The 25,056-nt window shown below is 37.1% G+C and overlaps 1 protein-coding gene across 5 annotated transcripts in view; it reads right to left on the reverse strand.

The window, feature by feature from the left end:
* The window catches only part of EPS8 (EGFR pathway substrate 8, signaling adaptor), a 147,233-nt gene that overhangs the window by 35,277 nt on the left and 86,900 nt on the right, over window positions 1-25,056 (reverse strand). For all 5 annotated transcript variants that reach the window (XM_031444048.2, XM_031444047.2, XM_010988862.3 and 2 more), the window contains 9 exons: window positions 23,277-23,356; window positions 21,189-21,262; window positions 12,497-12,564; window positions 11,350-11,511; window positions 9,481-9,630; window positions 6,804-6,886; window positions 6,107-6,243; window positions 3,126-3,199; window positions 1,639-1,765 (listed from right to left, as the gene is read on the reverse strand). In XM_031444048.2, the coding sequence (XP_031299908.2) occupies window positions 1,639-1,765; window positions 3,126-3,199; window positions 6,107-6,243; window positions 6,804-6,886; window positions 9,481-9,630; window positions 11,350-11,511; window positions 12,497-12,564; window positions 21,189-21,262; window positions 23,277-23,335 (934 nt within the window). In that variant the 5' untranslated portion in view covers window positions 23,336-23,356. The remainder of the gene's footprint in view (window positions 1-1,638; window positions 1,766-3,125; window positions 3,200-6,106; window positions 6,244-6,803; window positions 6,887-9,480; window positions 9,631-11,349; window positions 11,512-12,496; window positions 12,565-21,188; window positions 21,263-23,276; window positions 23,357-25,056) is intronic.

Below are 25,056 nucleotides of genomic sequence, written 5' to 3' on the forward strand. Positions count from 1 at the left end.
ATCAAGGCCATAAATTTATATTGGACCCTTCTATGTGCCAGTCACTGTGCTTATCACTGTGAAGACTATAAAAAATGTGTAAGTTACAAGCCTTGCTCGTAAGGGCCTTAAAACCTCATAGAAGATATGAATCAGAGAAATAACAGAGATGTGTCAACTGAGGGCCATACAAAGAGACTATATCTGGTTGGAAGACTGGGGAAATGTACTTAAAGATGTTTCATGGGGAAAGCAGCTTTTAAGATGGGATTTGAAAAGTCTGTTCCAGAGCAGTTTGATAAAAAAAACAGCATAAGGAAAAGTATGGAAAAGGGAAATAGCATAAAAGCAAAAAAACGTGAGCATGTAGATCAAGGTTAGGTAGTGAATGACCTTGACTGCCAGGGTGAGGAGTTGGACTTAGATCCACAGAACATGGGATTAATATGCTATTTATTCAGCAGAAGAATGAAGTGGCCGCCTTAGAGCTTTAAAAAGACTGTCCTCGCTGAATAGAAGACTAGAGGCTGGAAGACTGCAAAGAAAGCTTGGTAAAAAATGAGACAGCTTGAAGCAGCTGCTGGTTACAAAAATGAGAAGGGAAAAAACGCCGGATACAAGAGACATTGAAAAAATAAAATCAATGGTGGCTCTAAGCTAGAGAATGGAATCGAAGAAAAATTTGTGGTTTTGAATCTGAGTGACCAAGAGGATAGTATATCCCTTTGTAAAGACTACAGGAGGAATAAGGGTTTGAGACATCAGAAAGCAGTAATTCTTAATTTCAGAATACACAGAGGTGAGGGGTAGCCACATACACACATCTAGAAGGCAGATCTACAGGTCATATATGCTTATGACGTGGACAGAGCTAGAGAAAGATTTGGAAGTCACGTGTAATGAAAGGAATATTATTTATTATTCCTTTATATATTTCAATCAATATCATTTTGTTCCATAATCATAATTTTACACAAATATATGAAATTTTATCTTTGTTTTTGAGGCCATTTTAAATAGCTAAATGACAGCATACTTAAAATCTGCTCATAGGTGACCTGAATGTACTATTTGGAGTTTTGTAATAAAAAAAATAAAATCCAGAGGGGGAGGGTATAGCTTAGCTTGCACTAGGTCCTGAGTTCAATCCCCAGCACCTCCATTTAAATAAACAAATAAGTAAAGCTAATTATCTGCCCCCAAAATTAAAAAAAAATTAAAATCCATTGACATTTTAAACTATTTTAATGAGAAAAGTCAATCCTTTTATTTAATAAAATAAGAAGGGTCTATATTTACAAGAAAATAAATTCAAATATGGGAAGAATGGCTTTATGACTTTCTTCAACAGACATTAATTTGACAATAACTAATGGAAGTTATAGACAGATGGTCACTGCTGAATCTCAGAGTATCTGTAATTTAGGTCAAGTGTCCGAGATTCTTTCTTTACTATAACCAGCTTGGACCAAATGGACTCTTCCCCAGGCACATCTTAGCCTCTGCCTGCATCTCTGGTGCTGTCTCAAAACCAGAAAAGGGATCTTGGTCCCCTGTCAGTGGAATCTTGTTGAACAGTTTACAAGGGCAGAAACTCAACCTAGCACTGACATTCTGAATGGTCTTTAGAAGGTTAAAAAAAAAAAAAATCCAACTTACCTCCTGGTCCTTTCTTTTTACCTTTCTTAGCTTTCTTCCTTTTAGAAAGCTCAGAAAATGCTTCAGCTGCTTTTTGGAGTTTTGTGATAAAAAACTCAATGTCATCCAGAATGTGGTTTAAGATTTGCTGGAATTAGAAATTACAGAATAAAATATAAAACCTTAAAAAAAACCTATTTTTTCCTGAGCTGTACAGTGTGAAGGAAAATCAGAAGGTTAAAAAGAAAGAAAGAAAGGAAGGAAGGAAGGAAGAAAAGAAAAAGAAAAAGAAACATTTCCCACATGCAAATTTCAAGTTTGTCACTAATTCTAAGAAAAAGTATAGAATTAAATACACATGTGGCTGAAGTCCAATGTTTACATTTTTGTTTAGCTTAATTTTGTTCCATTTCTCAACACCATAAATAAAGCATTCACAGTATCTACCCAGATTATTAATTATTCTCAATTACTCTAATTTCCTCACTGTGTTCTCTCACGTAAAGTCGGGGTGGAGGGGAATTCTAAGAAACTGTTTTTTAGAACAGCACTGAGCATTTCTGTTTTTCTAATAAATGTCCCAATAAAGCACTGACAGTATTATTTCGTGGAATTAAAGGGATATAGAATGTTGTGACAACTTAATAAACACAGATAATCTGAAATAATAGGCATTAACAATAGTTTCTACAGGGTGAAACAATTAGTAATGCACTGTGCTTTTCAGAAATTATGGGATCAACTTTGATTATAGTATGTATTATATTATATTATATCATATCCTATCACACATATTATACATAGTTGCCTTTCTCTTTTATGTGTGAAACTTGACATTCTTTCAATTAAAGATTAGAAACTGAGATTAAATAAACTTTTAAGTATTAAATAAACTTTTAAGTATTAACAAGTAATACTGTGATGTAAAAATTAAATTCCAAACTTCAGATTCCTCTAGTATTTGTTTCCAAGTAAGCTGAGAACATGAGCACACTATAAAAAGTAATTACACTGACATCATATTTTATGATTCTGTCAAAGGGCAGTGTCATTCTGCAAGGAAATTACCGTGGAGAAATAAAAATAAATACAGCCTTATCCTATACAAAGCACTAAAATGTACTTATCTGCCTTTAAAAATGGCATATAACTTTTATCTTTCAGGCATTATAAAATATTTTAAAATAAACGCCAGAAAGACAAAACGATATTTCAATTAAGGACGACAAATTGTGAGAAAAGAAAAATCCCTCAAAGCTAATTCAGCTTAAATTCATTTGCAAGCCAGTTAATAACGGTTAATAACAGCCGCAGTCTACTAACTACATATGGGCATCAAGGCAAAAATAGCTAAGAAAAATAATTCAAAGGGCATAACGACTGCTGGAAAGAGAAAACAGAGCTTCCACAAAGCATCTTTATTTCAATTAACCTCATTTTCCCTGTTAAAACGCTTTCCTCTTTGAAAACAACCAAGCCAGTGACGTACAGGCGGCGTGCTCACTCACCACGTCTCTGTCAATTCGGGCGGCCATCACCTCAGGTGTTTCTTCCTGCTCATAATACTGCCTCTGTTTCTCAACTAGAGAAAAGGGAATCGTTAAGTCTTTCAGCCTGTTGCTTAACTGATACTGATACAGATAATTAAACATGAAGATTGGCTGGAAAAGGGCATTATTTGCGAAAGGAAACACCTCCACTGGATGCAAAATCAAAACTGTGTTCATCACCTCTGACATGCATCCTCACCACTCCTGGCAGAGCTGTGATTTACCCTGTAATTTTCCCTCTATTGTCTCTCTTCCCAAGGTCAGCTGCCTTGGAACGACCCTAAATTTAGTACCCTTTCATTCCTACGCTAGGAAAAAAACAAACAAAATAAGTCCACATTTAAGCACCTACTTCTTAAAAGGGGCCAACTAAGTTCTAATGCAACAACGCTCCTAATTTTCATACCTTCTAACATCGTGATAACAGTAAAGCTTTGGGGCTCTCATCGTCAAGTGCTTCTAAAATTCTAGTTGTAAGTTTAAAATCCACAATGTTGGATTTTAGCCGTCGTCATTTTAAGCCATATGCTATAAAAGTAGAAATATCTACAAGAATTTGCAAATTAAAGAACCAGTCTCAAGATGTGAAGTTAGCTCGGTTGGCTCAGGCATGATGTTAATCGTGATCATTGTCATGACCTCCTTCCTGGTACCAGTCAGTTGACACTTCCGCTAAACACAGATACTCAACACACAGATTGCACAGTAGATGAAAGAAAAATGAATGGACGGAACAGGAGAACTGTATCATCACTGATGGAAATGCAATTCATGACACATCCTCATGACCCGTGATGTTCAACACAGAGAGCTGAAAAAAATACTGAACTCCCTGTATTGCTGCACTTGCCCTCTGCCTAACTTTACCCGTCAGTGGAATACCTGTCAAAAAAAAAAAAAAGAAGAAGAAGAAATTACCGAGTCTTATGAAACTTAATTAGTGACATTTCTATGTATGAAATCTTGCCAGTTAGCTGCTCTTTTGCAGGCAGTTAGCTGCTGTCTTGGTTATAATGCACTGCAGACAGCAGTGAGTTGAAGCTGAAATACAGCTATTAGGAACTTCAGTAGATCCCAAAATATCATTTGGAGGGCACAGTGAGAGAGATGCGGTATGTCTCGGAGTTTTTCATAGTCTGTGGCACTACTGGGAACCCCACTGCCATGGCCACCATTCTACAGAGATCACTTCTGGAAGTCTGGGGAGGAGCGATGTCAAGGGTCCAAAGAAGTTGTTCAGCCTGAGTCAGCCGGAGCCTTCAGAGGGACCAGAAAGACAGTCTTCTTGAAGACCTTTCCAACTACAAACTGGCCTGGATCCAGACAGAATCTCCCGTGGTGAGGGTCATGTTCTGTTTGAGCCAGCAGTAAACTGAAGTTCTGAGAACTTTATCTAACTTCAATTTAAATAGACGAGACTGCACAGAGTATCTTAGACAAAATCTAATAAGAGAATCAAAAACTCTTGGGAATATATTTTTTTCTTTGTTGTAAATTATATTAGATTTTACAGATGTTTTTATAGATTTATTCATAATGTCTATAAACTTAAGATTTCTTATCCTTCCTCGACTTCAAGGAAGACCATTTTGACCTCTCTCAAAATAAAACCCACATCTCCTCCACCAAAATGGTAACAGCAGCAAAAATACTGTAAGTACACAAGAAGGAGAAAACACTACAAACTCCCATTCAGTTTTTTAAACAGAAAATTTTAAATACAAAGTGGATCAATGGGAATGTATATAATTCCTAAAAAACAGAAACTGTTATAAAGTTAAAGCAAGTAATAATTCTGTTACTTTATTTTTGAAAAACGGACGCTTCAAAGATTTCTTTCTTCCATCTGTGTGACAGCTGGGCTCACGTGTTAACTTCTGAAAATAACTTTAAGGACACAAGGAATCTAAATAAAGTGGAAAGCAACTGATGAAATAAAATGGACTCAATTGGACAAAAATGGATGTCTACTACACTGTTAGAGGTACTGTTACAGACATGATTTGCTTTCAGATTCACAGCAACATATGAATTATTATCCCCATCCTGCAGGTGAGGCTGAAGCACAGAGAAAGAACTTCCCAAGGTCGCACAGGTCCGGTCTTGCTCCAGAGCCCAAATTCGGACTCACCAGACTCACAAGTACAGTCTAGTATCACTCATTCTGGCCATCAAGTTCTACACTGCTAGATACCCTCATGAATTATTAGATAAAGGGTAAGTGATTTTAAGAAGTCTCTTTGAACTAGGAGACAAAAGAGTGAGGCTCTGGCCACCATCAAATTCTAACTCACTGGATCATGATTTATTTACCCTTAAAATGAAGAGATTGGACCAGGCAAATTTTAAGGCATTTTTCCAGCTATAAAAGTTTCAGACTTAGGAAAACATTCTGACATATCAAAGGTTACACTATGTTCTATGTTATGATTTGCTTTTAAAGAAGAATGTTGAAGTAAGATGATGGTCCACTGGACAAGTTTACCTGAGGGTGAATGCATTTTACTCCTTTTCCGCTGCCCTACACTGTCCTGACATCCTATCCACGTCACCACAAACAATTTGTCCAAAAGAGCAGAGTGGGAGGATAATAACAATGGAAAGAACTTGAAGTATTATCTTCAAAAAAAATGGATAGTCTCTTGTTTGGTGTATATTCTATTACCACCCTTTTAATTGTTAGTTGAGTCAAACTTCCTCTCTTTGACCATTTTAAAAAGAAGAGACTCGGCTCCTAGCACCATATTTATTAAATGACTGGTCTGAATTCTTAGAGACAATAATCTCACAGTGTCCAGGGCTTCACTTTCCTTTACCTAAGACTTATCTTTTCCAAACTAATCTGAAGCTTCAGCTCAGAAGTCAGCATCAGAATTTGAAAGCAAGAACTATGTCACAACCCAAAGTAAATGTTCCATAAGTCCCCTGGAAATACTCACAGTCCCCTTGGTCAGCTGCCAGCGCAGACCAGGCTGCCACCCGACTTCTAACATCCACTTGGGTCACAGTCCCAGGGGGCACCGGGGCAGGAGCCCTGGGTGGGGGCGGTATACCAGGGTCCGCTTTGGAAATCATCCTAAAAAAAAAAAAAAAAAAAGATGAAAACGCGTTGAATTTTTAACCCCCTATTTTATAACACATCGGTTCTCTCCGGGGTATGGTATTAGCTCTTCATCCTCAAGAAGAACTTTGTCATGGGGTGGAAAAACAAGACTTCCTAACCATTCCAGGTTATGTGTATTTATAAATGTATACAAAATACAAAAGCACAGAACACCAGGTTTAATTTTTTTTCTGAATCGCCTATGATTTGCAAAGGCTGTTAACCAACTGGAGTCCTAACAGCTCTTTGTATCCCTTGGGCTACCTGCCCTTAAAATGTCACTCATTGTTCATGAGTCTCTATGACAACACAAGTGGGTGAAGCCATATCAGAGAAAGACCAGAATCAGGGAGAGAAGAGGTTCATGCACGTTCGCTGACAAACTTGGGGGAGCAAACGAGTTGAGATGACAGTTTGTAATCTGCAAAATATAATATACCTTTACTGAAAATATTTTTTTTTAATTTTTAGAGAAAAAAAAAAGACATAAAAACAAAACAATTCTCCCCCTAAATTTCTTTGAATGCTTTTACCTCAGGACCTCAGGCCGTCTCTTTTGTTTCCCTCCTTTACTGTCACTGATTGCACTTTCAATGTCTTCACTAATCAGGTTTGCCTGCAATGAAAGACAAGTTACCAGGGAGGTTATAGATTTTTTTGGTCTTGATATGTAGAAAATGGGATTATGTTTCCTGTTACATCAATAAATGTCTTGATGTAAAAGAAGAGTATTTTTTTTATCTGCTTTCAAAAGATGACTCTTGAAGTTTTTTAATGGTGAACTTTGTAATAACATGATTGGAAACTGAAGGAATTTTTCAAGATTATTTAATCCAGATTCCTTTAGGGAAAAAAAAAACGCGACACTTGCATAAAGGCAGAGAGGAAGAGGATTTGCATATGCTGAAAGTATGATCACATGTTAATAATGGAACTGGGTTAATACCTCTGCCTGAGAAGTGAAGGCTTCAGCAGCACATGCATGCAGTGTGTCCCCGTCCTGACATCCTCACCATCCACTGGGCGCCCACTAACCCAGGGAAACCAATCACTCAGTTCCAGCAGCGCTACTCTCAGTTGGATGAAGCCCAACACGCCGTTGGAACTTTTTTGACAGTCCCTTTATTTTGTCATTTCAGGTTAATAAAAATTAACTTTCTCCAAATGGTTAACTTTTTCGATACTTTTCCAACAAGAACATTTGAACATTTGATTTGGTTTTCTTGGGAAACAATGCGAGATTAGCAGCTAAGAAGTTTATTTTGTTCGGTTCTGAAGTTTATTTCTAGCCAGGGATTATTTCTGTATATTAGATTCTTGCTGGGGTATGTTCATCTTCTATTTTTGTGCCTGCTTGATCTCTGTAATTATGTATGTTTTTCTCAAAAAAAAAAATATATATATATACACACCCCCACTCTTTTACCATAAGTACAGGTAATTATAAAATTTTAGAAATGAAAGGATACCTCAGATCATCTAATCTGTTCTTCTTGTCTGATAATAAATGAAACAGGAATACTCGGATGATGACTTGGCCAAGGTTACTTTGCTAGTTAAACAAGAGTGCTAGTGCTTCCCAGCCCAGCTTCACTCCCATAAGAACACCCCAGTTTCAGGAAGACGTTACAAACATCACATCAAGGGCTTCCTAGTACGTGGGAAAAGTAAACTGAAGAGGCCTAGGAACTCTGAATTTCCTATGGGGGGCTGGCAATCATATTTCTAAGATCAAATTTACTATAGAGGTAGGCAGAGATACTGTATAAAGTCCCAGGATAAAGAAACTTTAAAACTCAAAAACGATGCTGCAAGGTGACTCAAATAAAAGCAACCACGTTATTTCATTGCATTTATATTTTTCATGGAGCAAGGAAAAAAAATCCATCACCTATGTGGAAATTGGCACCAATGCGGTACTTGAGCTTTTAATTAGGACAAAACTGCATTCAGTAAGTCTGTTTGGACCCATCAGTATCATCATGTCCTATCAAATAAAGCAAGCCCTTTATTCTCAAAACTGAAATCCAGAAACTTCACTCAGCACAATAACAGTTTCCAGAGAGGGATTTTAGAGCACTGAGGCAAACACCAGATTTAAAATGTCTTTTAGCATAGTCTTCTGTTTTTAAAATGTTTGAATTAAACTCCACTATATTTTTAGAGCAAAATATTCACGTTAATACTTATTGATTTAATAAATCTAACCTTGCAAAATTCTTAATACACCTTATGACTTTCAAAAAGCACTATATAAGAGTCTGCTGAACATTACATATACAAATTACCTAATGCTACAGTTCTCTTCAAACAAGATTTTTAGAAAGTCATTTATGACATAAACTGAAAGAAAAAGAAAATGATAAAATACACAATTTACAGTCAACCTTAATTCATCTATCATACCTTAATGTCAAAGAAATAAAGAAAAGATCAAGCGATATTTTATGCTAATCTCTCAGCATGTCTTTATAAGAAAAAAATTACCTGTATATTTTGTAATACACAATCACAGTGATAAATCACTGCTTTGTCAAAGCACCAATCAACTCAACCAAAAATGATTTCCCTTTTAGAGAAGGCAACTCATCAAATAGAGATTGAAGGTTGAAGATAAACTCTAATGTCCAATAAAGCATCACAAAATTATAATCATTTGAAAATTACAGTGTGCTTTGAAATACAAATCTTCAGGACATGGCGTATTACTACTGTTAACTATGCTCAACGATTTTCACACTATCACTTGGGGCTTACATATCTTGAGCAATTATTCAAGTCACATAATTAAACGGTGAACCTTAAATCGATATCATGGAAAATGTCTAAGTGTTCCATTGCAAAAATCCATGCTATGTGATTAGTGCAGAACAAAGTAGGATGGCATGATTATTATCTGGGAAGCACAATTTTTGAGGAATCCATCTTTAGTTATAAGTCCAAGTCCCTTAGTGAAGAATTTAATACATTATCTCCACCTATTTTTTTTTTGTTTTATAAACAGAAGGCATCTGATTTTTAAAATATCACTCAATCTCCTCTTTATTTACTAAGACTGGAAACCTTAAGGAAGATACTGAGGTGTTTGTTCTCCTTTCAAAATCCTAAGAAATGAAAAATCTAGGACCTATTAGTCATAGGATTGAAGCAGATAATCAAAAGTTGCCAGAACATCTGCTTCAAGGGAAAGAAAAGCCACCGCTCTTTTACCTTAATCTCATCACACTGGAAAAGATGAAGATCTGGCTTGCTCTGAGTTGGCTCTTTGCACACCAGGGCAAGAATTGAATCATAGCTACAGGAGTGCATCACCGCTTGGCAGTGCTGGATTGTGTTTAAAGGAAAATTCTCCAGTTCATTCTATAAAGTAAAAACATAACGTGCCTTATGTTTCATTGTATACATAAAATCTATCCCACAAAGAGCTCGGGGCATCGTACAAATAATTTTGACGCAGGCAAATCACACTGACAATGAATAGCAGTCAAAACTGGAAATATGGAGGGAGGCAGTAAAGACACAAGGCTGGGCTAGACGGCAGGTGGGAGAAACAGCAGCAAAAATGGGGATATTTAACAAAGGGATGTGGTTCTGTTCTTAATACACAGAAGAAACACCGAACTTAGCATGACTGATTGCTTTAGGTCACGGGGTGGGGATGATGCCTTTAGGAGCAAAAGAGGCAAACTGAGGCCTCTTTCAAAAAGATTCACCATCTCACTGGTATTCTTTTCCCTGTGGCTATGCAGTGCGAGGATTTTTTGTTTCACTTGAACACTGTACAGTCACTCTCTTAGTTTCGACCTTCAGTGATCACAAACGTTAGGCAAAGAATATTACATCATCTGGACACTTTTTATTTCAGTAAATCTCTCAGGTGAAAAAATATAAATTTTTCCAGTCCCAAATGCCAAACAGCAGAGTCAGAAGAATTTGTCAAAATGATTACAATATTTGGTAGTGTAAAAAGTGAACACTCTCTAACCTACAGGATGCAAATAAGATACTGGCAGATTAAATAATTACTTCTTAAACAAATGAAATTTCTGTTCATAATAATAAAGAATTCTTTATTTAATGAGATGTATTTAAGTGCTTATCCTGACACTAATGGCCTTACACAAATAGTGAGCGGTGTCATGATGTAACTGATGGAGGAAACTGTTTTCATTTTAAGTAAACAAACCACAACACCTCTGATAACTGGAACATAAAAAAAACCCAATTTTTATTATAGACAGCACAGATACATAGACATCACGCCATAAATTTATTCTCAATCCTGATTCCCTGGATCCCAGGAAAGGTGAAACAAAAAAAAAATGTAGGTTCTATTAAGATAGAATGTAATTTCTGAGCCATACCAGAGAGATAATGAATTTTCTTTCTTTGCAGAAGTAAATTACATAATATCCCTTCTCTGTAATTACTTGAAACTATGAGGATTAGAGAAGCTCTCGGTTGCTAGTCTCTCACGGTGCACAATGAGTGAGATGAAACAAACGGCAAATGTTACCCTGACTCCTCCCAGGACACTTCTTTCAAATGATTACAACAGTTGTTTTCTTTATCTTAGCAACTCAAACGCTTATTAAATGATGGGGCTCAGAAAAGTCCTCTTTTAAGAGCTTCAGCGTCTTACCTGCCAGGGACTGTGTGAAAGAAAGGTGCCCCGTGCTGTGCTGGTGGAAAGTTAATGGCCATACACACAAACCCCTTCATCCCCATTTACTCATTGGGATTCAGACAATATCACTGGGATATGATGTGGCCTCGCCTGTAATTAATTTATATCATAACAAATAGTGCCTCACTGGGACCTTATTTTAGAATTATGTATTTTTTTTTCACTTCTTCCATCTTATCACATATAGTTAAAAAAAAACTGTATCCACCTCTAGTTTAAAAACATGATTTTGCATGCATAAAGTATATGGTATTTTTTTCTTCAAAAAATCACTGACAAAGATATTTTACTTCATCAAATTTTCACCCATTTTCAAACAACTTGACCTAATTATAAACGTAAATAATTACGGAACTTTCTTGAGAATAAAAGTAGAAATTTTTCAGACTTGCCTTTGACTCTGAATCGATCAGGCTCACTGCTCTTTCGTCCACCTGAAGGATCGTATCTTGAGTCCATACTTTGCCCCTGGCATCAAGCAGTTTCAGCTTCCTTATTCCATCGTCAACAGTTATCATAGCATCTTTCCGATCCAGAATAAAGGTAGTCAAGTGCTTATGATGGAAAAAAAGAAAAAACATTTGTAACACACGTGATCCCTTAGGACACATGTTTCAAAAAAAAAAAAAAAAGCAAAGTTAGCATAACTGAAGTCTAGCAGAGAGGGGAGGGACAGATAGCAAGTACTCTGTAATCCATGGTTACCTTTCTGAGATGATAAAGTCAAATAGGATTTTGTTGAAGGGAAGAAATGATGCCTTGATTTGTAAAATGCCTTTATCTGTCTAATACTGAGCCATGTTGAACTACATAAACATGACATGAAAACAAATTCTAAACAGCTTAAGTAACATTCTCTTAACATCAATGCCACCCTCCATTTTGGTTATTTAAATGCTGAACAATGGAAGGCAATCTATGTGACACCTTGAAAACTACAGACACTGGTAACTGAGAGCACCAACGGGAACTCTAGTCTGTGACAACCGTCAAACTTCTCACTCTACTGAAGCAAAACTATTTAAATTCAATTAAGCCTGCTTGAGGAGGTAGGAAACTGATGATAAGAACAATTTAAACATTACTCACTGCTTAAATATTTTTTTTATAAGCAAAGGTCACCTAAATAGATTCCAATTAAGAGCAAGTATCTTAAAATATAGCAGTAGAGGAAAAACTGAAAAAAACTAGTAATGAATTTAGACAAAACTAAAAGTAAAACTAAACCATTCACTGAAACTGTCAAGGCTTAGTTCAAGAAGACTCCATAATACAAAATAGAAACCTTTGTCCTCTTTTCAACCAAAATAAGGCTGACAATGATAAATGAGTAGTTTTCATTTTAATGTATTCTCTATAAAAAACAGATTAACAAGATACTTTCATATTTAACATCTGTTTTATAGAAATCTAAAAGAAAAAGTTCACCACAATTTACAACATCATAGAGGTGAAAGAAAACAGAATTCTGATTTTACAACCAATTTTTATGTCCCTCCAGCTTCATCCTAAATTTTAGCAAACATTAAAGCATCTTACTTCAACACGGTACTGGGATATATCTGACACACTGCTGACACTGTCCCGTGCATAATTCTTCCTTTGTTCTGAAAAAAGAAGTTTGAAAAGCCATTATTTACCCACTAATAGGCTGAAGTTCAGCTGTCAGTGTCTCATGGCCATCTTTAAAACTAGTCTATCTCATATGTAAGTACAGTAGTTGACATGTCACCGTTGTGTGGTGTATCTGAAAATACTCACTCTTCACATTAAATGAGAAAGCCATGAGAAGGCTTAAATGATAAGAACAATTTGACCGCACATAAATTTTCAGAATCTCAGAGGTTAACAAGATGATTAATGCCGTTATTAATGTTGTAAGAAAAAAGTTATTTTGTCTAAAGATTTTATTCATCAGGACCTCCTGTTTGGCAAAAAAAGATAAAAAGTGGTTTGTAAGTTTCATCTTTTAATGTACTGAGAACAAAACGGGGTTGCAAATACTGTCACACATACTGTACTGTATGAGTCAGACTACATTGTTAAAATAATACACACTGCGAAGAACATCTTCTTTCACAACAGCCACACTACAGAGAGTCTAAGAGGAGCTTCAAAGCATGAGTCAGTTCATACTCACTACCATTAAACTTGAACAATTTTCACACATCTACAGAACACATAAATGTGACACTCAGAATTGTAGACAGAAGCTGTTAGAAAAAAATAAGAAAGTTAGGTAGAAAGTTACTGCACCGAACTATTTAAAGAGAAAAAAAAAAAACAAAAAACCTTTATTTTTCTTTTGTAAAATGCTGCAAAACCAAAATAAAATATAAAATGTGTGGAGGCACTATTTTGTATTTGTTAGTTTCTAACCAAGCAGGTTGATTAAATTCGGAGCTGCCCTATCTTTCTCTAAAGCAGAATGCTGTGGGGAAGAAAAACTCTTAAGTGGAAATAAAAAGAGTTCAGATTCTAGCTTTGGCTCTGTCACTCAGTAGGAGACTGAATTTGGGGAAACTCTGGGTCTCGGCACCCTTATTGTAAAATACAACGGTTAAATAAGATAAAACTTCAAGACCCCTCCAGGACTGAAATTCTGTCTCTCTCTCTTTCACACCCCTTGACTTTCCTAATAACCATTTTTTCCCCCAAATATAAACCTATTTCAAGTATTACAGAAACTTTGAGATCTTCCTACAAAAATAAAAGTTGAAAAGTTCTGCTTAATATAAAAGCAGCTAAAGCAAGTACAAAAATATAAAGCACATACACAGATTTCATAATGTTAACACAAATAATTTTTTTACACTTTGATCAGTTCCTGTTTCACAATACATATGAAAGTTATAATCTCTTTGTGTTTATCTTAAGGCTTAGATGAAAATATAAATATGCCTTATAGTACATCACTCTGATATTCTTCTGATATATTCTATTTTTGTTTTTGCAGCATTAAAGTTACTTAATAAAAACAGACACACCACAGAATTCCGTATCTGCTACCTTTCTTTTTTTGTTTGGATGATGATCTGAAGAAGTATGATCCATCTGGTCCTACCGAAACAATGGGGCCACAAAGAAATACCTGGTTTCACCTTAAATTTTCTATTCTGGTATGACAAAACATAAACCTTCATTTACATGACTGTATTCTACATACTTTAAAAAGTAAACAAGCATAATGTTTCTGATTTTTAGCCGAGGACTAATCAATGTGAGATATTAACAAATGGATAGCTGTTCTTAGGAAAACCATTACAGTTTTTAAAATATAGTGTGTAACTCAGGGACATATTCGACAAAAGAACTTTTAGAGATAATTGGTATTTCAGGATCACTGGTTCATCACATTCTGACAGTTCTCCATGGCCAACTCAGAACACGAGGGTAGTTCTGTTTCCTTTGGTCCGACCTGAGGACAGTAAAAGAAATGGGATGGTTGCCCTGGTCTCCAGTTCTGACATGGAAATCCCAGGATGTTCAAGTGCTTGACTGACTGGCAAACACAGCTGAAGGTCAAAAATACTGGATGATTTGTAATTAAATATTTTCATTATGAAATAGTAAGGTAAGGCTTTGTCCCCACAAATTTCCTAACACATGGCTTCTCAATGTCACAGGAACAAAACTTTACAAAAATAGAAAAACACTGACTCTGTGATAATAATCATGAATAGTATGATGTTTTTATGCCGATTGCCTTAAAGCAATGGCACCACTTCTAATATTCCAAATTAAGAATCCATTTGAGGAATTCCTAAGCTCTTGCTGTCCAATGTTACATAATAGATAAGATGTTTTATGATAAATTACCTTTTAAAAATCCTAAAAATGTATAAACGTCATAGAATGGATGTATAAAGAAGCTAATAGTTCTGGTGATTTAAGTCGATGAATACATAAAGGTTAATATTAAGATTTTAATAGGAGATTTTGAAAGAAGGCTTCTAAAAGGCAATTAGAGTACACTTATTTTTAATGAAAATCTTTTTTACACTCTCAAGTTCAGCTGTAAATAGTAATTATGCTCCTAAGCCTGAAAAATCTCACCCAAAGTCTTAAAACAGCATGAAGAGCCTAAATAGAGTCTGCATAACACTCAGGATAAAGTCTCTGTGGACGTTCACCCCTTTCTCTAGCAGTGGTTCTCAACCTTGGCTGTACATTATAATGAATTTTAAAAAATAGTTCATGGGCCCCCCATTCTCCCCTGGATTCTAAGGTAAGTGGATGCAGTCTAGGCATTAGGAGTTGTAAAAGCTCCCCAGGCAATTCTAATGTGCAGTGGAGGGTGGAAACTACTGTTCCAAAATCTGTGCAAACGCCAACTCTTCTACCTCATCTTATCTCTTGTAAGTTGAAAATTTTTTCTTTCTAAATTAAGAGTGTAAACTATGGTTCAAATAGTTTTTCTCTCTCTTTGACCCTAGGAACAAAGTTTACCTGATTGTAGTAGCACTGATCTTGTTTCACTGCTTCTCCTAGTAGTTTTTATCCCATGGACCAGAATACACAAACCCAAAGAGACAGAATTAGGTGAATTTCCGTTGCTGAAGATGAAAATTCTTTACGTATCGTTTCAGCATTACTGAGTTGATAGGCTGCTCCAAAAACTTCTCTTCTACTTCCAGATCAGGAGCTTAAATTTAGGTTTCAATGAGCTTTGGGTGAGGAAGGCACATCAATACCGAGTCATCAGTTGTAACAGAGGCACCCCTCTGTATCACAGCCTCTGGTCAGGGCTGTTGATTGTGGAAGAGGATATGGGGGTATGGGAAATCCCTGTACTTCTCCGCAACCTTCTCCTCAATTTTGCTATGAACCTAAAACTGATCCAAAAAAGTCTTAATTTTTAAAAAAAAAATTAGCTTTCATGTAATTCTTCAATGAGAGCAAGGTCAACTATAACAACATGCCAGTCTCAGTATTTCAGCTTAATTCCTGTTTGTCTGTATTGCTATTCATGCATAAGACAGCAAGGTTTGAAACAGTTGATATTCAGAAAATTTTTATTTTCTCTTTCTCTGAAAACAAAGTGGTGCTTAGAAAGTAAGGATTTGGTTATTAAAAAGAAAAAATGTAACATAAAAGCAGCTGCCAAGTACTCTTCTCTCTAAAAAAAACAACACGCTACAGTTCATATAACTTTACACTTAACAAAAACTTTCAACCACAGTACAGAATTCCTTTCCCACTGTTTGAGTGAGTAATTTCCGTAGAGGAGTGGGCATCAGTAAGAAGCACTGAGTAGTAATTACAAGCTCTCGTGATAACCACAGTTTGACATATCAGTGTCTGAATCAGAACAACTTTTTAAAAGCAAACAGGGTCATTTTTACAAAATTACACCATTTAAGAAGTAATTTGACTGGCCAGTCCAACAAATCATTAAAATAGCTTATCCCCTGCGGAGAAAGAAGATTTAAAACTTTCAGATAAGGTAAGAAAATGCCCAAACTGTCTTTTGGAGTCACGCGTGCTGACATAGGGAATTTTGACTCTAACATTGCCCAGTCTCCTAATAATATATAATCATAGGCCTTCTGCTTCTTAAGAATTTCAAAAATTGCTTTCTTAAAATATTTAATTTTTTCCCCAAGTAAATGACACCTTGTAAATAATGAGGATGGAGGAAAAAGATGGGGGTTTTAACCCTTCAGTGCCACCTGCATGTGTAAGAGCTGTCCCGGACTTCGATTATGACAACGGAACAGAAAGACTAGTTCCAAACTAGAAAGAAAAAGAAAGTTGAGTCAAGCACTATGTATAAATACAGGAAAGTTTAGAGACAAGTCAATTCTGTAGAAATGAACTGAACAGGTTACAGATTACTTATTCTTACTTCTTACAAGTACCTCTCTGAGAAGAACAAAGAAAAGCAGGAAAAACACAAAAATGTTCAAACTTGAGGTGAAATGGGACTTGAAAAAGTGCCCGTCTGTTCATCCATCACTACCTGGCCTCCCAGACAATATTGTAAATGTCCATAATGACAATAAAGTATTACTAAATGGTAATTCTGTGAAACTTGCATTTTTCTGGAGCTAGGATGACTTTAAACAGCTGATTATTTATGGTACGTGGCCATATTCCAAACTCAGCAATATCTAATTTAAAGGAAAGTTACTTTTCTAGGAAATCCAGCTATTCAGAACACAGCAGAGAAACCATACTTATATAAAATAAACCCACTGAGTGGCAGACAGAGATGATGTCACAAAGTCTAACATTAAAATGTACACACTTTAATGCACAGACTCTACTGCGAAGGACTCCCAGTTCCCCACTCAGAACCTATTCACTCTGCTAACAAGATTTTCTGTCTAGTTTCTCAGCCCAGGCATATTAGAAGCAACGCTAGAAGCAGGCATGTTAACAATAGGAAAAAGTTTATATGGGGTTATTAAAGCTGCTTGGGACCCAGCCACACGGGGGAAAAAAAAAAAAACCAGCCTCAAATATTCCAAAGGGGAAAGAATCTGTATGATTCGGTGTAAAGGTGAGGAATGCAGCCTCTGAGCACATCCCAGTACAGCAGCTAGTGTGTGCACCGGTGACCTTCTGAGTCACAGATGAGAGATGACAGGAGCCACGCCCTGACGGGAATGTTTAATACTTTCACAAGTATTTCCCTTAAAAACGATTTTAAAGCTTAAAGACTTTGACGAGATTTTTACAGCTTAAACCAGGAAGACAATATACAATTTCCCATGCCCTGATAACAGTAGCCAAATATTATGTTACTGTCAGGAGAAACGAAAGAAATTGTAGAAGAGAGAAATTGATATTTATTTCCTATTTATGTTGCCAGCAACTTTAGTGACGCAGGGCTTCTCACATGCTGGCTTTGAAATTTCTTGTTTAATAATGAAGGGATGACAACATAGGGTTATTAAAATTGCAGCATATTTTAACCATTTTCCTTGAATAAATTAACACATATTCAAAAAAAGCAAATTTATGGTCATAATTGTGTAGTTGATGAAGATTACCACTTGATCCTGTCAAAGCTTCGCTGTGATTAGATATAGAACATCATTTGGAGTAACATTAAAATATTGCATTTGAGGGCCTTGATTAATCTGAGGACCCAGGACAGTGTCCTACACCCTTCCTCACTACCATGATAGGCTCATTACTTCTATTCTCTCATATAAATATAGCACAATATTATTATCATTTCTGTTTGTAGTTGAGGAAACTGGGGCCAAAAGGTGAAATTGTTTGCTCAAAATGGCAGCCCTTTGGTAGAAATGCCATGATTCAGCTGCCGATCACCTGGCCTCCAAAACCCCCAGGTGCCACCTCTCTGGGCACGATACTGAAGCGATCTGGATGGCACATTATGGTGTCAGGTTGAAAAGTGTCCTCATGAAAAAGACCAAGCTGCATGAACTCCTGATACAGTATCTAGCCTGGGGTTGGTGTATTGAAAAAAAGTAGTCATCAATGTGAAACTCGTGTTCCAATGAACTGAATAATACCCTCATATCCCAGAGAAGCTCATGTACTGCCCATGAAGGCAAATTAACTCTTGAAAGATTTGTTCAACTGGTCTAATCACTGTGAAAGGAGAAAGCTTAAAGGAAGTGCATACATTGCGACAAAATAAATGACATTGCAAATTTCTCCTTTACCAAACATTCCCAGTGTTGACTATAGTTAAAACTGCAGATTGAATTTGTTTATTGCAAAGGTTTGTTCAAAACCTGAACATGTTTCTCCAATTGTCATTCATCCATCTAACCATTCATCCCATAGGCATTTACTGGGAGCCTGTCAGAGAGAAGGCATTGTGTGTGTGTGTGTGTGTGTGTGTGTGTGTACAGTGTGTTGGCAGGGAGGGGTGAGAATCATCTACAAGGAGGAAGGAAACATTATCTGCAACTTCAAGGAACTTAAAACCCTCTGACTTGTAAGCCTGATACATTGCTGAGTCTTTCTTCCTTACAAATGCCTCTTGGATTCGCCCCTTTAACCCTTCTATTTATGGCCTCTGTTTTACGTATACACTGTTCATTCTCATCACTACACAGGATTAACTGCTATATTTTCTTACAATCAAGACTTTTAAAGGTATGTGACTTTGACAAACTACCTCACTTTTAAAAGGAGCCTCAGCTTTCTTCATATGTAAAAAGGGGGAAATTAAATTTACTGCTTAAAAGCTAAAAATTTGATCCTTGGATCTATGATTTTATGAAATTGCTCCTAACACAAATTAGACATTAAAATTTGCAGGTGAGTCCTCCTTTTTATTTCTTATTCCTTTCTCAGCTCTCTGAAAACAGACTTTTGGATCCATGGTATTTGTGAGATTATTACTCTTTCTTCCTAACAGAAATCTTAGGGCTGTTATTTAGATGTCTGACTTACCTACATTATTCAGGTCTCTGATTCACCCACTCCCATCCATGTTCCTCACCTGTTACCAGAGGGAGCCAAGACAAGTGTAACCTATCACTCCCCTGATTAAAACATTTCAATGGCCAGTCATTCCCTGTAAACCATGTCCAAGTTCCCTAGTATGATTTTTCCTCACGTGGTCCAAGTTTATTTTTCCAATCTTACCTCCTGAAGGACCACCTTGCACCCTCCAGTTAACACTAAACTGCTTGCTACTCACTGACTCATTATATTCATTCTCAGGTGTTTACTGAGCATCAGTGATACTTTGGCCAGTGTGCTAAGCTTAGGGAATCCTGAAGCAAACAGGGCAAATGTGGTCCACCCTCACAGGGCTTAGAGTCTAGTTTAAAAAGGGTTCCTACAGCTATTTACAACATCCTCTGTTCCCCTCTAAATGCCCGGAGGGTTTCAGAGTTTAACCTCTCTATGAAATCCCTCCTGACTACCTCCCTCATCCACATGGAAGAACTGACCTGCCCCCTACTACCCCTCAAACACTGCCGTCAGAGCTTACTTCATTCTCCAGAGTGCAAGTCACTTAAAGTCAAGGGCCATATATTACGGGGTCTGTTCTGGGCACATAGTAATCAAAAAATACGTGTTTGTTGAATATATTCTGTAGATCTACAATTCACAACTACCAGGCCATGGCCAGAATGTCACAATATTGTACTCAAGAAGACTGAAACCAACTCTAATCAGACTGGCAACGCCACAAGAAGACGCATCCATGTGTGCTATAAAACCCATCTGATGAATGTACGATTTGAGTCCTGAAGCCTAGTCACTAGAAATATAGGTGGAGAAAAAAGTCATAAAACCTTAGAATGAGTCATTCGCACCATAACCAAGGTGTTACAGATCTAGATGACGTAAAAAGAAAAGAATTTCAAATTTAGACAGTGCTCTTGGTTCCTATAGTAGATAATTACAATAACAGTAAATATATACACTGTGTTCTGCTTGCCAGGCACTGTTCTCAGCACTTCACATGTACTAACTCATAATATTCTCATATCACCCCTATGAGATATCCCCATTATAGAGGTAGGCAAAATGAGGGGCAGACACATACAGTAACTTGCTCAAGATCACTCAGCCAGTAAATGGTGGAACTGGATTTAAACCCACAACGTGTAGTTCCAGAGTTTTTGCTCTTAACCATGACAGTATTCTCAGTCTTTATTGCTGTGCAATGATACAGGCCATGCAGACTCCATGAGAGCAAGCACCACCCCCTACACGTACGTAGCATATTTCAGGCGACCTCAGCTTCTGTGTAGTGTTGACTTCTACTTTATATTTGAAGTTTAAACAAATACTATTTATAAGTGAGACAAGAGAGAGAGGAAAATGGAAGTTAGAGAAGGATCAGAAACAAAGACTGCTTATCTTGCAGGGCAGAAAGAAATGCTATAAATGCTGTTAGTCATACTGTAATATGACCTGAAAACTTCAAGAGCCATAAGGAGGAAGTCCTGTCAACTCTCAGCCCACTGACTGGATCAGTCATGAAGATCAGCAAACACATCACACATAATCAGATGAGAAAATCCACCTAGGGGACTGGTACCATGCGGACACACTCCCTAGAAAGCACTGAATACATCTCTTCTGTAGTTCTAAATCCCATGACAGCCAGCAGAGGTCAAGGCTCTGGTAGCTTCTGTAAAAGCTCTTTTAATGATAATCCTTCTCTATCGATCACAACTTCATTCCCAATAATATAAACAAGCCATGGGTTCAAACCATGACTTTAAAAACATAATCGGTAAAACATGGTTAGAAATAGAAGGACACCCCCTCCAGAACATACCGTAGAGGGCCTTCGCGCTCGTTCTGGAACTGTGTTCTCTGTCCATGGAGAAGGTGGGTGAGGATCCGTAGCCACTGTAATAAAAAATGGTCACTGCACTGAGTTCAAGTCCAACACAAGTAATAAAAAGTCAAAACTACCAATAAAAATTCCAGTGTACCACAATCACCATGTGTTTAAAAAAACAGATACTGAGTTTGTACTAACTGGGTCTGTCAAAAAGAGCCAATTATTGATCTGGTCAAGAAATAGGATATTGGGTCCTAATCTAACATGGATTGAGGTTGGAATATACATCACAGCCTCCTCTCAAACGCCAAGTCAGGAGCAGAGCCAAGGAGACTCAATAAGGCTGAAGCTATCTCAGAGGAATTTAAGTTCGCCATACCAAACGGAGCTGTGAGCAGCGAGCCAGTTACAAAACATTCTCAATGATTTAAGCTGTAACAAGACACTTTTCACAAATACTTACAATGCAGTTAACGAAAAATAACACTTTATTGTTACATTTGACCAGCCTTACCCTACTTGTAGCTTCCTGTTACTCATCTGTTACGTGAAGTAAACATATGATTTGAATTTGCCAAATTTACTCAGCAAACATTTATTATAGGTCCTAAAATCTAAGAAGAATGAGAGATAAGGTGAGGGTGTGGGCGTAGGGACAGAGTACTGTTAATAAAACAAGTAGGAAAAAAAGTCACAGTAGAATGTGGTATCTGGGTAAAACGAATCATTATAACATAGAAAAGGACTAAATTGTTATAAAGATGCCCAAGAAGACTTTACTGCCCACTTGGCATCTAAGCAGAATCTAGAAGAGTGGAAAGCAGCTCTACAGGCAGAAATTAAGTGGGGGGGAAGCACGTGGGAGTGGACCAGGAATAAACATTGAGTCCAGGGGAAACGGCATCTAATGGGATATGCGTAGAAGAGACGAATGGCTGGAGAAATGGGGAAGGCAAGGAGAGGGCGTGGGAATTAAATTTCCAGTGGGAAATTAAATTTCTAGCTCAGTGGTAGAGTGCAGTGCTTTGTGGGCATGAAGTCCTGGGTCCAGTCCCCAGTATCTCCATTAAAGTAAATAATAATTAAATTTCTATTCTCTGCCTACTGTAAGCCTTTTTATACAGGGAAGTAACAGGAGCCAACAACTTTTTTCAGAAAGATAATCCAAGAACTCATGGCAAGGCAACCAGATAGAAGGATGTGGCAAGAACTTAGGTGAGAGATAAAGTCCACAAATAAAGCTGGAATAGAAAGAATAGAAGGACGGGATAGAAACAAGAGCTCCTTAAAAGGGGAAACTGTTATAAATCCATGATTTAATGGATATTGGTTGCAAGAAAAAGCGGGAAAGTTGAGGGTGTGGGGAAACTTTCTGGCTTGAATAATTGATGGACAAGATAAAGCTGGCCTCTGACATGCTCCCCTTGTGTCTCTTCCTGACCAGCATTGAAGGGCTTTGCAGTAATCTTTGTAAAAAGAAAAGGTGAAGCAATGTGAACAACCTGTTTCTGGAAAATGGCAATAACCCGGTTGTGAAAAATACTGAACACTATACCATCATGGCCAATACAAAATAACAATGATATTAACCTCAATATATAAGGCAATGGCCCCTTCAATCAGGATGGTGATCTCAAATTATACCTGGTCTTTTTCTGTCTTATATAGTGGAAATATCTTGAGAGACTGGGCTGGATGACATGTAACTCTCCTCAAATGCCAGTATTTTACAAATAACAAAAATAGAATGCTCTAGAGAAAGCGAAAGTATTGAAGTAGAGAATATATTCAACTATGGAAAGCAGTAATACATAAAACACCAGAACACACCACCTTCTATTAGATCAATACCACTGGGGCTGGTATTAGCTAACCACCGTTTTCTTACCAGACATGGTAAGCTTTTAACAGTAACATCTCTCAGTGTTACAAAGAAATTATACATTAAGGAATGAATTACCTAAAGAAATGGAACTAATCTTGTCGTTGAAAATAAAAAACAATTAAAACCACCAAATCAAATCCAAAAAAAAAAAAAAAAACAAACCCAACAAGTTAAATATAAAGTTTCCAACTTACTTCATTTGAGATGGATACATTCTGAAACCACTGGGATGATTAGGAATGTGACCATTCATCGTGACTTTAACACTTATGTTCTGAAAAAAAGAAAGGTATGTAAATTGAAGGCAATAAAAAGACCAAGACGCTTCAGTTTTAGAGTTACTCATTCAATAAAATATATGTCATTTCCAGGATGATGCTAGAAATATAAAGATCTCCACCCTCCAAGAGCTCAGCTGAAGGACAGATGGATATATAAACAAAGATCCAATTGGCATTTAACATTAATACGCTAAAACCATAAGCAAATTTAGGCAAGTGAAAACAAATTAAATATAGTCCTGAATCCTCTAAGTGTGTAGCCTAATTTTATATTCCATGCAACCTCATAATTGTCAGTATTATGCAATGTTACTTTGTTTAGTGTTTCGTTATGAAAGTAGTATAAGTTCATTAAATTAAAAAACTTGAGAAACACAGAAAAGCACAAAATTCAGAAAAGTGCAAAGGGGAAATTATCACCCAGAACCTTGTCATTTAAACATAACTATTCAACAGTCCTGTCAGTTTCCTCCAGTCTTTTTTCTTGTGACGCAATTGATCAGCTAAAGTAGGTTCTCGTGCCTCCTCACCACTGTCACCCCTTCAGGGACTGCCATTCACGCCATCGTGTGCACTTGAGGTCTAATTAAAACTGCAGCTAAATTCTGGGCTTTTTAAATATTTTGTAATAAATTTTTTTGTATCTGAAGCACTTTAGATTTACAGAAGAGTTGTGAAGATAGCACAGGAAGTTCCTGTATACTGTTTCCTTATGGTTAATATTTGACATCAATATGGTGTATTTGTCACAATCATTGAACCATTATCAATATTTTATTAGTAACTAAAGTCAATACTTTATTCAGAGTTCTTTAGTTTTTTTTACCTAATGTTTTTCTTTTCCAGCATCCCATCCACAACACTGCATTACATTTCATCTTCGTGCCTTATTAGGCTCCCCTAGGCTGTGACCACTTCTCAGACCTTCCTTGCCTTTGATGACCGAAAGGGCTGCCATTATACATGATCACAAACTGAGTGGCTTAAAATGACAGAAACTTATTTCCTCACAGTTCTGGAGGCAGAAGTCGGAGATCGAGGTGTTGGCAGGAGTACGTTCTCTGTGAACATTTGGGGGGGGGCTCCTTCCTTGCCCCCTCTAGTTTCTGGTGGTTGCTGCCAATCTTTGCCTTTCCTTGGCTTGGAGATGTACCCCTCCAGTCTCTGACCCTGCCTTCAGATGGCCTCCCCTGGGTGTCCATCTGTGTCCAAATTTCCTTCTTTTGATCAGGACACCAGTCAGTGCATTAGTGTCCACCTGAATCCTGTATGGGTTTATCTTAACTTGGTTTATCTGCAACGACCCTATCTAAACGAGGTCACATTCACAGGTACCGGACGGTAGGAAGTGAACATATCTTTCGAGGGGACCGAATTCCACCTGCAGCAACAACCATGGCAGTCTTCTGAGGAGTGCTGCACTTTGACATTCTGCAGAATGTCTCTCAGTCGGGGTTTGTCTGACATTTTTCTCACGATTAGAATGGAGTTACAGGTTTTGGAGAGGAAGACCACAAAGATATGTACCATTCCTATCGCATCACATCAAGAATACATACTATTAGCATGACTTAACCATCGTTCATGCTGTGGCATCGTCACTGATGGTAGCATCTGTCAGGTTTCCCCACCGTGGAGTGGCTCCCCTCACCACCATTACACAGGCCTCTTGGGGGGAAGTCTCTAAATATAG

This window comes from Camelus dromedarius, chromosome 25 (assembly GCF_036321535.1).
Source record: "Camelus dromedarius isolate mCamDro1 chromosome 25, mCamDro1.pat, whole genome shotgun sequence".
NCBI lineage: Eukaryota > Metazoa > Chordata > Mammalia > Artiodactyla > Camelidae > Camelus > Camelus dromedarius.